The 13,398-nt window shown below is 43.6% G+C and overlaps 1 protein-coding gene across 1 annotated transcript in view; it reads left to right on the forward strand.

Moving 5' to 3' along the window:
- Positions 1-1,205: 1,205 nt before the first annotated feature.
- The window catches only part of LOC115459123 (cytoplasmic aconitate hydratase-like), a gene marked incomplete at its 5' end in the record, with an annotated part of 87,054 nt that continues 74,861 nt past the window's right edge, over positions 1,206-13,398 (forward strand). Inside the window, 2 exons of the mRNA XM_030188993.1 lie at positions 1,206-1,337; positions 12,707-12,863. Of these exons, the coding sequence (XP_030044853.1) occupies positions 1,206-1,337; positions 12,707-12,863 (289 nt within the window). The remainder of the gene's footprint in view (positions 1,338-12,706; positions 12,864-13,398) is intronic.

Genomic DNA, 13,398 nt, shown 5'->3' on the forward strand with positions numbered 1-13,398 from the left:
CTGCTCTTAAATATCTGGATGTGAGACGAGTCATCATCAGATACTTGGAAGTGACCAATGATTTCCGGAAATCGGATCATCTGTTTGTCCTGTTTGCAGGTCCTCGTAAGGGTCTGCAGGCTGCTAAGCCTACAGTGGCAAGATGGGTCAAGGAAGCCATTGCAGCGGCTTATGTGGCCGCAGGGAAGGTGCCGCCTATCCAGCTGAAGGCTCACTCCACAAGAGCTCAGGCGGCCTCGATGGCAGAGGCCGGTTCCGTCTCCTTGGAAGAGATATGCAAGGCGGCAACTTGGGCTTCGGCCCATACATTCTCCAAGCATTACCGCTTGACTGTGGCTGCTCGGGCGGAGGCCCGGTTTGGAGCTTCAGTGTTGCGGTCAGGGATTTCTATGTCCCGCCCTGGGTGAGTACTGCTTCGGTACATCCCACCAGTCTATGGATTGATCAGCTTGATGATATGGAAGGTAAAATTATGTATAATCATACCTGATAATTTTCTTTCCATTAATCATAGCTGATCAATCCATAGCCCCTCCCAGATATCTGTACTGTTTTTATTCTGGTTGCATTTCAGGTTCAAGTTCAGTCTTCAGTTACTTCAGAAAGACTTCGTGTTCAAGTTTTTTCACTTGGATTCTTCAAGAGTTGAGACGAGTTTGTGTTACAGTGAGCTGCTGCATTCCTCTCCCCTCCGTTTTACGGGGCTGGATTGAGACTTAAAATTCTGCCGGCACTCCCTCCCGCTTCGTGCGGCTGTAGGGCAGTTTTGTACCCCTCCCGCTTCGGCGGTGTTAGGGTCAGTCAGCTCCTCCCGCGGTTGCGGTTGCAGGATAAGCCAGATCCCCCCGCATCGGCGGGTGTGGTGTCCCTCCCCCGCTCCGCGGGGATGAGCTGGACGGATTCCCCTCCCCCACTTGTGTGGGGATGAGCTGGGTTAATTCCCCTCCCCCGTTTCGGCGGTGGTGAGCTGGGCAGAGTGTCCCTTCGTGGGTGTAATTCTCTAAGTGCTGAGTCCTGCGGATGGGGCTTTGATATCGACATACTGAGGAGTTTCCGGCAGCACATGACCACATATAGGGAGGCAAAAGTTTGCTCTCTATCTCCACCTGCTGGTAGATGGACACAACCCACCAGTCTATGGATTGATCAGCTATGATTAATGGAAAGAAAATTATCAGGTATGATTATACATAATTTTACCTTAGAAGTCTTCATCGATAGCAGTTTCAACTCATATGCCCTTTGTCTGCAGGTTTGATGTGGTAGGTTATGGCTGTATGACCTGCATTGGTAACAGTGGACCACTACCAGATGCTGTCGTGGAAGCCATTACCCAGGTATGCTATAAGAGGTCTTAGGGTAAAAGGATACTGCCCTTACTCTCCAGCAAGACACACAGGATCTCTTGGGGAGAATCAGGGGCCATTAAACAGTTCGTGCTCCTAGATCCTTTTCTGAGTGGGTGAGGTAGGCAGGGGAAGAGGGGGGAGGGTGTTATCATCTTCCACTCCCTTGCAGAGGTTCACTTTGGAGACAGATCTGCCTGGAGTTTTCTCTATCCAAGTACCTGTAAAGTTTGAGCCAGAATCTTTCTGTCTTCAGTAGAGGAGTAGGAATCATTTGACCACTGAAAATGAGCTCCTGCTAAATCTCTTGCAGGCAGCAGTTTTACAGACTTTCTGCCTATTTGACAGTCCTCCTCAGACGCAGGACAAACTCCATGTCTTTCCAGACACTTGAGGTTAACTCTGAAGTGAATTCCAAGTGTATAGAACTAACTCCCCCTTTCATAAGTCTTAGCCTCTGGTCCTCTCAGTCTTAAGATCCCCTTGGGCCTTAGAGGGTAATTTTATAAAAGGCCACCTAGGTTTTGAGGGCAAGAAGGTTCCCATTTTGGTGCAATTTTCTAAAGACACACAGGCACTTATGTGTCTTCATAAAATACTAGCAGAAATTCTGCCTAGATTGACGCATAGAGAATGCCTGCTCAAGAGCAGGGACAAATGGCTATGCATACAATATAGATTAGATTCAGTAAATGGTGCCCAAATTTGGGCGCTAAAAAAATGTCACTCTGAGTTGGGCAAACAAAAAAAACAGCACCATGGGCCTTTAAAAATGGAACACAGTTCTTTAATGAATGAGCCTTGACAAAAACACCCGACACGGGCCGTGTTTCGGTGACTAGCACCTGCGTCAGGGGTCACAGTGATGACGTGGAAAACTTGGGGAATAACTCGAATATATTCCTCTACAATATATTATTCCTTACCCCACGTCTCATATAGTAAAAGCTACAAAGCACCAAGGCACTTTCACTTTCTGTATCCAAATGGATGACCATCCATTTGGATACAGAAAGTGAAAGTGCCTTGGTGCTTTGTACTTTAGTTTGTACTTCGTTCCCTCTCTTTTGTTATATCCAACTCTGAGTTGGGCACCATTTATAGAATAGTGCTTATAGCCGATTTCCATTCAAACTTTTGGGCACGAGGATTTACACCAGCGGAAACCTGGTGTAAATCCTGGCGCAGAAGTTAAGCACTTATCCCCCAAATTCTATAATACTGCACATATCTTCAGTGAATGCCCATGGCCCTTCCATACACTGTCCCCTGTGTTCTATATATGGTGCTCAAAACTGTGTGTGCACAATTTAGTGAGCTAATTAGCACCATTAATTGGGTGCTAACAATCAATTAGTCTAAACATTAAAATACTCTTTCAGTATATAGCTTTTTGCTAAAGAATGAAAAACTGGTAAAAGAGAGAATTACATATTGATAAGAGAATATAATATAATATAGAATGGTTGAGTCCTTAGTGTAAAATTTCAAACTGAGATATAGAGACATTGCTCTTCTGAGATATACAACTGAGTGGAACAAAGTTCACATAACAGCTGAAGCTTCACACCATCATCGGACGCAATTGTGTGAACAAAAATGCACCAAAGTAAACAGTGCTAACACAGTGAAGTCTATAATAAACGTATCATCTTTAAGAACACAAGAATGTAATTATTGCCATTCAGGGACAGACCGAAGGTCTATCAAGCCCAGCATCCTGTTTCCAACAGTGGACAATCCAGGTTACAAGTACCTGGCAAGATCCCAAAATAGTACAATACATTTTATGCTGCTTATCTTCGCTAAGCTACCTTCTTTTAACTACATTCTCTGGCAGCAAATTCCAGAGTTTAATTACATGTTGAGTGAAGAAATATGTTCTGAGATTCATTTTAAATTTACTACTTTGTAGCTTTATTGCATGCCCCCTAATCCTAGTATTTTTGGAAACAGTAAACAATCGATTCACGTCTACCCATTCACTCCACTCATTATCTCACCTCAGCCATCTTTTCTCCAAGTTGAAGAGCCCTAGCTGCTTTAGCCTTTCCTCAAAGGGAAGTCGTCCTATTCCTTTATAATTTTTGTCGCCCTTCTCTGTACCTTTTCTAATTCCACTATATCTTTTTTTAGATGCAGTGACCAAAATTGCGCACAAAATTCAAGGTGCAGTCGGATCATGGAGCGATACAAAGGCATCACAACATCCTCATTTTTGTTTTCCATTCCTTTCCTAATAATACCTAACATTGTATTTGCTTTCTTAGCCGCCTCTTCACACTGAGCAGAGGGTTTCAATGTGTCATCAACATAAACACATAGATCCCTTTCCTAGTTGGTGACTCCTAATGTGGAGCCTTGCATTACGTAGCTATAGTTTGGGTTCCTCTTTCCCACATGCATCGCTTTGCAGTTCCTCACATTAAGTGTCATCTGCCATTTAGACGCCCAGTCTTGTAAGGTCCTCTTGCAATTTTTCACAATCCTCTTGTGATTTAACAACTTTGAATGACTTTTGGGCTGATTTTCGAAAGAGAGGGATCCCCATCTTTCAACATAAATTGGAAGATGGGCATCCTTCTCACAGGGTTGTCCAAATCGGTATAATTGAAAGCCAATTTTGGACATCCCCACCTGCTTTCCGTCGCAGGGACGGCCAAAGTTCAAGGGGGTATATCGGAGGCGTGCCTAACACATGGACGTCCTCGACCCATAATGGAAAAAAAGGGCTTCCCTGATGAGCACTTGATTGATTTTACCTGGTCGTGTTTTTCTTACGACCAAGGCACAAAAAGGTGCCCGAAATGACCAGATGACCTCCCCTTACTCCCCCAGTGGTCACTAACCCCCTCCCACCCTCAAAAAATATCTTTCAAAATATTTTTTGCCAGCCTCAGATGTCATACTCAGGTCCGTGACAGCAGTATACAGGTCCCTGGAGCAGTTTTAGTGGGTGCAGTGCACTTCAGACAGGCGAACCCAGACCCATCCCCCCTCTACCTGTTATGTTTGTGAAGGAAACAGTGAGCCCTCCAAAACCCACCAGAAACCCACTGTGCCCACATCTAGGTGCCCCCCTTCACCCGTAAGAGCTATGGTAGTGGTGTACAGTTGTGGGTAGTGGGTTTTGGGGGGCTCAGCACACAAAGTAAGGGAGCTATGTACCTGGGAGCAATTTCTGAAGTCCACTGCAGTGCCCCCTAGGGTGCCCGGTTGGTGTCCTGGCATGTCAGGGGGACCAGTGCACTAGAAATGCTGGCTCCTCCCACGACCAAAGGGCTTGCATTTGGTCGTTTCTGAGATGGATGTCCTTGGTTTCCATTATCACTGAAAATCAGAAACGACCAAGTCTAGGGACGATCATCTCTAGGGACGATCTAAAGTTCAAGATTTGGATGTCCCTGACCGTATTATTGAAACGAAAGATAGACGTCCATCTTGTTTGGATAATATGGGTTTCCCCGCCCCTCCATCGGGATGTTTTGCGAGGTTGTCCTCAACAAAACTTGGACGTCCCTTTCGATTATGCCCCTCCACGTGTCGTCAACAAATTTAATTACCTCACTAGTTATTACCATCTCTAAATCATTTATAAATATGTTAAAAAGCAGCGGTCCCAGCACAGACCCCTGGAGAACCCCACTATCTAACCTTCTCCATTGAGAATACTGACCATTTAACCCTACTCTCTGTTTTCTATCTTTTAACCAGTTTTTAATCCACAATAGTACACTGCCTCCTATCCCATGACTCTCCAGTTTCCTCTGGAGTCTTTCATGAGGTACTTTGTCAAATGCCTTTTGAAAATTCAGATACACAATATTGACCGGCTCACCTTTAGCCACATGTTTGTTCACCCCTTCAAGGAAATGTGATATTTATTTATTTATTTATTTATTTGGATTTTGCTCACACCTTTTTCAGTAGTAATAGATTGGTGAGGCAAAATTTCCTGTCGCTAAATCTATGTTGGCTTTCTCTCATTAACCCATGATTTTCAATATGCTCTGCAATTTTATTCTTTATAATGGTCTCTACCATTTTGCCCAGCACTGACGTCGGGCTCACTGGTCTGTAATTTCACGGATCAGCTTAGAGAGCCTTTTTAAAAAAGCAGTGTTACATTGGCCACCCTCCAATCATGCTTGATTTTAAAGATAAATTATATATTATTAATAGTTTTGCAAGTTTATTTTTCAATTCTATCAGTACTCTGGGATGAATTTCGTCCAGTACAGGTGGTTTGCTACTCTTCAATTTGTCAAATTGCACCATTACATCTTCCAGGTTTATAGAGATTTCATTCAGAGTTTTTCTGACTCGTCAGCTTTTGAATATCTTTTCTGGCACCATTATCTCTCCAAAGAAGAAAACAAAAAGTACCAGGGGCCTTCAAAAAAAGGGGTAACACCTTTAATCATATATTTTGTTGAAAACAATCCTTGAATGGACCCAACACGGTCCATGTTTCAGCGAGCAGCGCCTGCGTCAGGGGTCACAAAGCAGATAACGTGCAACTGTGTTGTAGAATTCTATACATTTGCTGGAAACAGTGTGCTGCACCGCTGTGTTATCCCTTTGTATAAAGCTCGGATGCTGCCATGCTGCTGCTCTTCCTGCCCCCGGGAATACATGAACCTCGCGCAGTCACACCTCACCTCCGATGATCGGGATGTTTTAGCCCTTTCCAGCTTGGGCTAAAACACCCCGATCGCAGAGATAACTGGCTCATTTCTTTCACATTCGATGGTTTCTTTCTTTCTTACCCCGCTCCCCCCCTCCCCCCCCGATCAGTGTGTCTTGGACCTTTCCTAGCATGTCTGTTTGTCTAATAGCAGTTCCATATGGTTTATCACCTCTGCTGCCACCTCTGAAATCCAGACTGAGCCCAGCGAGGGGCCTGCAGGACTCGAAGGCGCCGCCATTTTGTCTTCTGGGAGCCGCGTGGTTTCTCTCCCTTTTCTCAAAGGTTTCGACATCCCGTTCCAAAGATAAAGCACTGATATTTACTTCCATGCCGTCCCAAGCCTTATATGCCTTGCAGCCAATTTTGGGTCATCTACTTAACAACGATATCAGGGTTTCCTGGGTGGCGTTGCCGGAGAAGAACTAACGTCCTCTCCCAATCACAGCGTCACCTGATACCCTCCGACTTCTTGCTTCTAATATACTTAAATTTTTACTATGTTTTTGCCTCCAATGCAGTCTTTTTTTTTCAAAGTCCCTCTTTGCCTTCCTATCATCACTTTGCATTTGACTTGCCATTCCTTATGCTGTTTCTTATTATTTTCAGTCGGATCCTTCTTTCATTTTCTGAAGGATTTTCTTTTAGCTCTAATAGCTTCCTTCACCTCAATTTTTAACCATGCTGGTTGTCGTTTGGTCTTCCTTCCTCCTTTCTTAATACACGGAATATATTTGGCCTGGGCTTCCAGGATGGTATTTTTGAACATCATCTACCGAGTTGGTCTAGTCTGTGGTCAGCCTCTACTTCTTGTGCACCATTTCTGAACAGCATCCACACCTGATGTAAATTTTTGAGCCTCGCATCTGCGCCTCTAAGTTTTGGGGTTTTTTACCGTTCTTCTCATTTTATCATAGTCTCCTTTTTGAAAGTTAAATGCTAACGTATTGGATTTCCTATGTGTACTTAATTCCAAAGCTGATATCAAATCAGATCGTATTATGATCACTGTTATCAAGCGGCCCCAGCACCTATACCTCCTGCACCAGTTCATGCGCTCCACTAAGGACTAGGTCTAGAATTTTCCTTCTCTTGTTGGATCCTGTACCAGCTGCTCCACAAAGTAGTCCTTGATTTCGTCAAGGAATTTTACCTCCCTAGCATGCCCTGATTTTTTTTTACCAGTCAATATAGGGGTAGTTGAAATCACCTATTATTGTGTTGCCCAGTTTATTAGCCTTCCTAATTTCTGATAACATTTCTACATCTGTCTTTTCATCCTGGTCAATTGGACAGTAGTACACTCCTGTCACTATCCTTTTCCCCTTTACCCATGAAATTTCAATCCATAGGGATTCAAAGACATGCTTTGTTTCCTGCAGAATTTTCAATCTATTTGATTCAAGGCCCTCTTTAACATATGCTACCCCTCCACCAATTCAATCCGTCTTATCACTATGATATAATTTGTACCCCAGTATGATGGTGTTCCACTGGTTATCTTCCTTCCACCAGGTCTCAGAGATGCTACTACTACTACTACTACTACTACTACTATTTAGCATTTCTATAGCGCTACAAGGCATACGCAGCGCTGTACAAACATAGAAGAAAGACAGTCCCTGCTCAAAGAGCTTACAATCTAATAGACAAAAAATAAATAAAGTAAGCAAATCAAATCAAATTAATGTGAACGGGAAGGAAGAGAGGAGGGTAGGTGGAGGCGAGTGGTTACAAGTGGTTACGAGTCAAAAGCAATGTTAAGAGGTGGGTTTTCAGTCTAGATTTAAAGGTGGCCAAGGATGGGGCAAGACGTAGGGGCTCAGGAAGTTTATTCCAGGCGTAGGGTGCAGCGAGATAGAAGGCGCGAAGTCTGGAGTTGGCAGTAGTGGAGAAGGGAACAGATAAGAAGGATTTATCCATGGAGCGGAGTGCACGGGAAGGGGTGTAGGGAAGGACGAGTGTGGAGAGATACTGGGGAGCAGCAGAGTGAATACATTTATAGGTTAGTAGAAGAAGTTTGAACAGGATGCGAAAACGGATAGGGAGCCAGTGAAGGGTCTTGAGGAGAGGGGTAGTATGAGTAAAGCGACCCTGGCGGAAGATGAGACGGGCAGCAGAGTTTTGAACCGACTGGAGAGGGGAGAGGTGACTAAGTGGGAGGCCAGCAAGAAGCAGATTGCAGTAGTCTAAACGAGAGGTGACAAGGGTGTGGATGAGGGTTTTGGTAGAGTGCTCGGAAAGAAAGGGGCGGATTTTACGGATGTTGTAAAGAAAGAAACGACAGGTCTTGGCGGTCTGCTGGATATGAGCAGAGAAGGAGAGAGAAGAGTCAAAGATGACCCCAAGGTTTCGAGCTGAGGAGACAGGGAGAATGAGAGAGCCATCAACAGAAATAGAAAACGGGGGGAGCGGGGAGGTGGGTTTGGGGGGGAAAATGAGAAGCTCGGTTTTGGTCATATTTAATTTCAGGTGGCGTTGAGACATCCAGGCAGCAATGTCAGACAAGCACGCTGAAACTTTGGTTTGGATGCAAGGTGAGATATCAGGGGTAGAAAGGTAGATTTGGGAGTCATCAGCATAGAGGTGGTAGGAAAAGCCATGGGATGAGATTAATGAACCAAGGGAAGAAGTGTAGATAGAAAAGAGGAGGGGACCAAGAACAGAACCCTGAGGTACACCGACAGGCAGAGGGATAGAAGTAGAAGAGGATCCACCAGAGTGAACACTAAAGGTGCGGAGGGAGAGGTAGGAAGAGAACCAGGAAAGGACAGAGCCCTGGAATCCAAGTGAGGACAGGGTATCGAGAAGTATGCTGTGATCGACAGTGTCAAAAGCAGCGGAAAGATCAAGAAGAATGAGGATGGAATATTGACCTCTGGATTTAGCCAGTAATAGGTCATTGGAGACTTTAGTAAGCGCAGTTTCAGTTGAGTGGAGAGGGCGAAAACCAGATTGTAATGGGTCAAGAATAGCATGTGAGGAGAGAAAATCAAGGCAGCGGCGGTGAACAGCACGCTCAAGTAATTTGGAGAGAAAAGGAAGGAGGGAGATGGGTCGGTAATTAGAGGGACAAGTAGGGTCAAGTGAAGGCTTCTTAAGGAGAGGTGTGACCACAGCATGTTTAAAGGAAGCAGGGACAGTCGCAGTGGAAAGTGAGAGGTTGAGAATGTGACAGATAAAAGGAATAAGAGTAGGAGAGATGGCATTAAGAAGGTGGGTGGGAATGGGATCAGAGGAACAGGTGGTACATTTTGAGGAAGAAAGGAGAAGTGTAGTTTCCTCAATAGTAACTTCAGGAAAGGAGGAAAGGGAATGAGGGGAAGGAGATGCCTATTATATCTAATTTTTTATTTAGTGCAATATATTCTAACTCTCCCATCTTATTTCCTAGGCTTCTGGCATTCGCATATAGACATTTCAGAATATGTTTGTTTGCTTAGCAGTTGAGAGTGATAATTTGCAATCTTTTGTTTGCTTTTTAAGACACCTGCAAGCTCATTTTCAAAGCACTTAGCCTCCCAAAGTTCCATAGAAACCTATGGAACTTAGCCTCCCAAAGTGCTTTGAAAATATGCCTCCTGGTCTACTGTGGTCTCCATTGCAAACTTGCTATCAGGATACCCTATCTTCCCTGTTTTGGTGGTATCTTTGAAAGATACCTTGTTCCGAACCATGCATTTTTGAATGACTGTCGGCCTTCCCCTAGTTTCTAGTTTAAAATCTGCTGTATCTCCTTTTTAAATGTCAATACCAGCAGCCTGGTCCCATCCTGGTTAAGGTGAAGCCCATCATTCTGGAATAGGCTCCCCTTCCCTAGAATGTTGCCCAGTTCCTTACAAACCTAAAACCCTCCTCCTTGCACCATCGCCTCATCCACGCATTGAGACTCCGGAGCTCTGCCCGTCTCTTGGGCCCTGTGTGTGGAATGGGGAGCACTTCGGAAAATGCTACCCTAGAGGTTCTGGATTTGAGCTTTCTATCTAAGAGCCTAAATTTTGACTTCTAGAACCTCTCTCCCACATTTTCCTATGTCATTGGTACCCACATGCACCAAGACAGCCGGTTCCTCCCCAGCACTATTTAAAATCCTATCTAGGTGATGCGTGAGGTCCACCACTTTCGCACCATGCAGGCAAGTGACTAGACGATCCTCACATCTACCAGCCACCCAGCTGTCTACATACCTAATAATCGAATCACCAACTACAACAGCAGTCCTAACCCCCTCTTGGCCAAAAGCTCCTAGAGACACATCCTCAGTGTGAGAGGATATTGCATCCCCTGGTGAGCTGGTCCTGGCTACAGGATTACTTCCAGCTTCACCAGGGTGATGCTCTCCTTTTAGAAGACCTCCCTCCTCCAAGGCAGCACAGGGGCTGCCAGACTGGAGGCGAGACTTCTCTAAGTACCGCTCTGTCTCCCTCAGCTCCACCAAGTCTGTTATTCTAGCCTCAAGAGAATGGACTCGTTCTCTGAGAGCTTGGAGCTCTATGTATCAAGCACACATGGAACGGGAACAGTGTGCCTACCAAACAAGAAAGGAGTAATAGTTGGTGGAGAGAATATAATGGCATTTTTGTCACACTTTTCTTTCATGTTAGCTTCTTGTTGTGATTTTTGTGTTCTATCACCTAGCTGAGCTTCTTTGGACCATCTCGTTATAGGAATATCCTACTCCCCTTTTTGTTTCTCTCCTTTCCCTTCCCCCTCTACCCCCTTCCCTCTCTCTGATTTAACTTGTGTGGTTGGCTTTTATCTTTTCTATATGAATATTGTGTTTCCTTTCAGTCTCTCCCAATTTTTTATGTAAACCGCTTTGATCTCCTAAGTTAACGAATGTAGAATAGCAAATGCTAAATAAACTGAACTAAACTATATTGTAGCTTTGTATTGTGGTGATTCAATAAAATCGTTAAACATAAAAATACTTGGGGGGGGGGGGGCAAAATTCAGCCCACGGCAGTTGGCATTTTTTTTCTTTAATGCTTGCTGTTGTGGGCTTTTTATGCCCTGATATTCAGCGCAGGCAGTGAATAAATGGGTATTTGGCAGCCGACATTACTTATCTGGGTACCAGTGATATTCTGACCAGTACCTGGATAACTCCAGATAGAATAGCCTTTTTGCTGTCCTAACTTTATTTGGATAGTTACCCAAACTGGCTAACTTACAGCTCTGCCCAGACTCTGCCCCTGGACCACCCCAGCACTGCCCAGATTTTCAGCAACGTTATCCAGGTAACTACCAATCTGGGTATGACCCAGTCAGCAAGATTTATTTAGGTAGGTGCAGCTTCTACCTGGATAAGTTCCACTGAATCTTGGCCCCACCATCTTTTACTGTAATCTCCTTTGGATAAAAGGTCTGATATACATAATGATGTACATGCAAAGGTACTCTGTCCAAAATACTTCTGCATTAAAGGAAGCAAATCATCTGAAAAATTAAGAAAAGGTAAAACATGAGTATTCTTTCTGCTAGCTCACTGCGGAATGCATGGTAGCAAGAATCAGGCTAATTTGTGATTTTCACTCACTTTCAGTTTCACTGAGAGAACTCTGGGATCTGTAGCTGTAGTATATTTGCACATGGGAGTTGGGGGGGGGGCTTTGAATATTCTCTATTTGCATTAACTGTAAAATGTCATAGGAAGTCACTTATGATATAATTACAGTACAAAAGTGATGTGTTTTTGGTGTTCATGTGGAAGTAGCGCTCACTAGGCTAATTTGAATCAGTTTATCTTATTACACGCTTTCACTCCTATCTCTTTGAGGGAAAATTATATAGCAATTCATCAATATATAGGCATCTATAGGGCATCTGATAGAGGCCTATTCTATAAAGGAAAGTAGGCGCCTGCTTTCCTCTAGAATACTAATTTAACCAGGTATATATATGCTTATGCTCTTAGATGTGAGCACTTATACCAGCTATGGAGCTAGTGTAATTGTTTGTGGCTCAGTGCCAGAGATGGCTTAATGGTTAGCGCAGTGGGCTTTGATCCTGGCAACCTGGGCTTGATTCCCACTGCAGCTCCTTGTGACCTTAGGCAAGTCACTTAACCTTCCATTGCCCCAGGTACAAAACTTAGATTGTGAGCACTCTAGAGACAGAGAAAGTACCTGCATATAATGTGTACAGTGCTGTATATGTCTAGTAGCACTACAGAAATGATTATTAGTAGTACAGTGTTCTGTAAGTTATGCTTGTAAGTTTGATTCTCACTCAGACTCCACCTGTGTATATGCCCACCTGTCAGATATGCATGTATTTACAGAATATCGCTTAAAAGTTTTAACATTCATACACTTTTGTGTGTGTTAAGTTTGCTAAACCACCTTCCACTATTTAAACAGCAAATCCATCAGTACAGAAAGGAAAGGGATGCCAGTATACAAGAGGAAAGGGATAGCACAGCCAGACAGGTTAGAGATGAGAGTACAGAGTGGCTGCCACCTTCGTCCACCATGGCTCAAGCACCCCATTATTCTAATCATTTACGTATGTAAATCTCCATTATTCTAATCATTTATATACGTAAATGTTAGCACCTTCTATATGGAATTACCTCCAAGATGTTCAGTTCCTTAGAAAATGTTTCATTTGGTCTTGTTTGTTTTTGAGTATTTTGTCCTTTATCTTGTTATTTCTTTTCATATGAACACAGGGTGACCTTGTAGCAGTGGGTGTATTGTCTGGAAATAGGAATTTTGAAGGCCGTGTACATCCTAACACTCGTGCCAATTACTTGGCCTCGCCACCGCTGGTCATAGCTTATGCTATTGCAGGAACCGTAAGGATTGACTTTGAGAAAGAACCTTTGGGTAAGGAGTTACTGTATTTGTTTATTTTATTAGAAGTTTTACTGAATTTATATATACAATTGCAAATTCAAGTCAATGACAAGAAAATAAGAATGCAAAACTAAAACCGGATCCCATAATATCTGCAAGTAATCCATATCATAGCAGAGGAGAACAACTAAGGAATATATATAAAAGAAAACCAAGAATCTAAAGGATTAACTCCACAAGGAGGTAAATTATCTAAAATATGTATCTTATGATCCACTTAAACTCCCACCCACTTCATTGAGAAAATTATGTAACTGAATAAGATACAGAAAAACATAACAGTTCCTGTCATAAATGACCAGACATTTACAGGGAAACGTAAAGAAAAATGAGGCACCCAAAGCTAAAACTCTAGGCTTCAGCTCTAGACGTGCTTCCTTGTACAGTTGAGCAGTCTGGCTACATTAGGGAAAAATGTTATTCTTCTAGCCACATTATCGTTTCAAAAAACAAAACAAGGGAAAAACTACAAAAGTGGAGAAACTGGATCCGCTACGAGAGGAAA

Source organism: Microcaecilia unicolor, unplaced genomic scaffold (genome assembly GCF_901765095.1).
Source record: "Microcaecilia unicolor unplaced genomic scaffold, aMicUni1.1, whole genome shotgun sequence".
Taxonomy (NCBI): domain Eukaryota; kingdom Metazoa; phylum Chordata; class Amphibia; order Gymnophiona; family Siphonopidae; genus Microcaecilia; species Microcaecilia unicolor.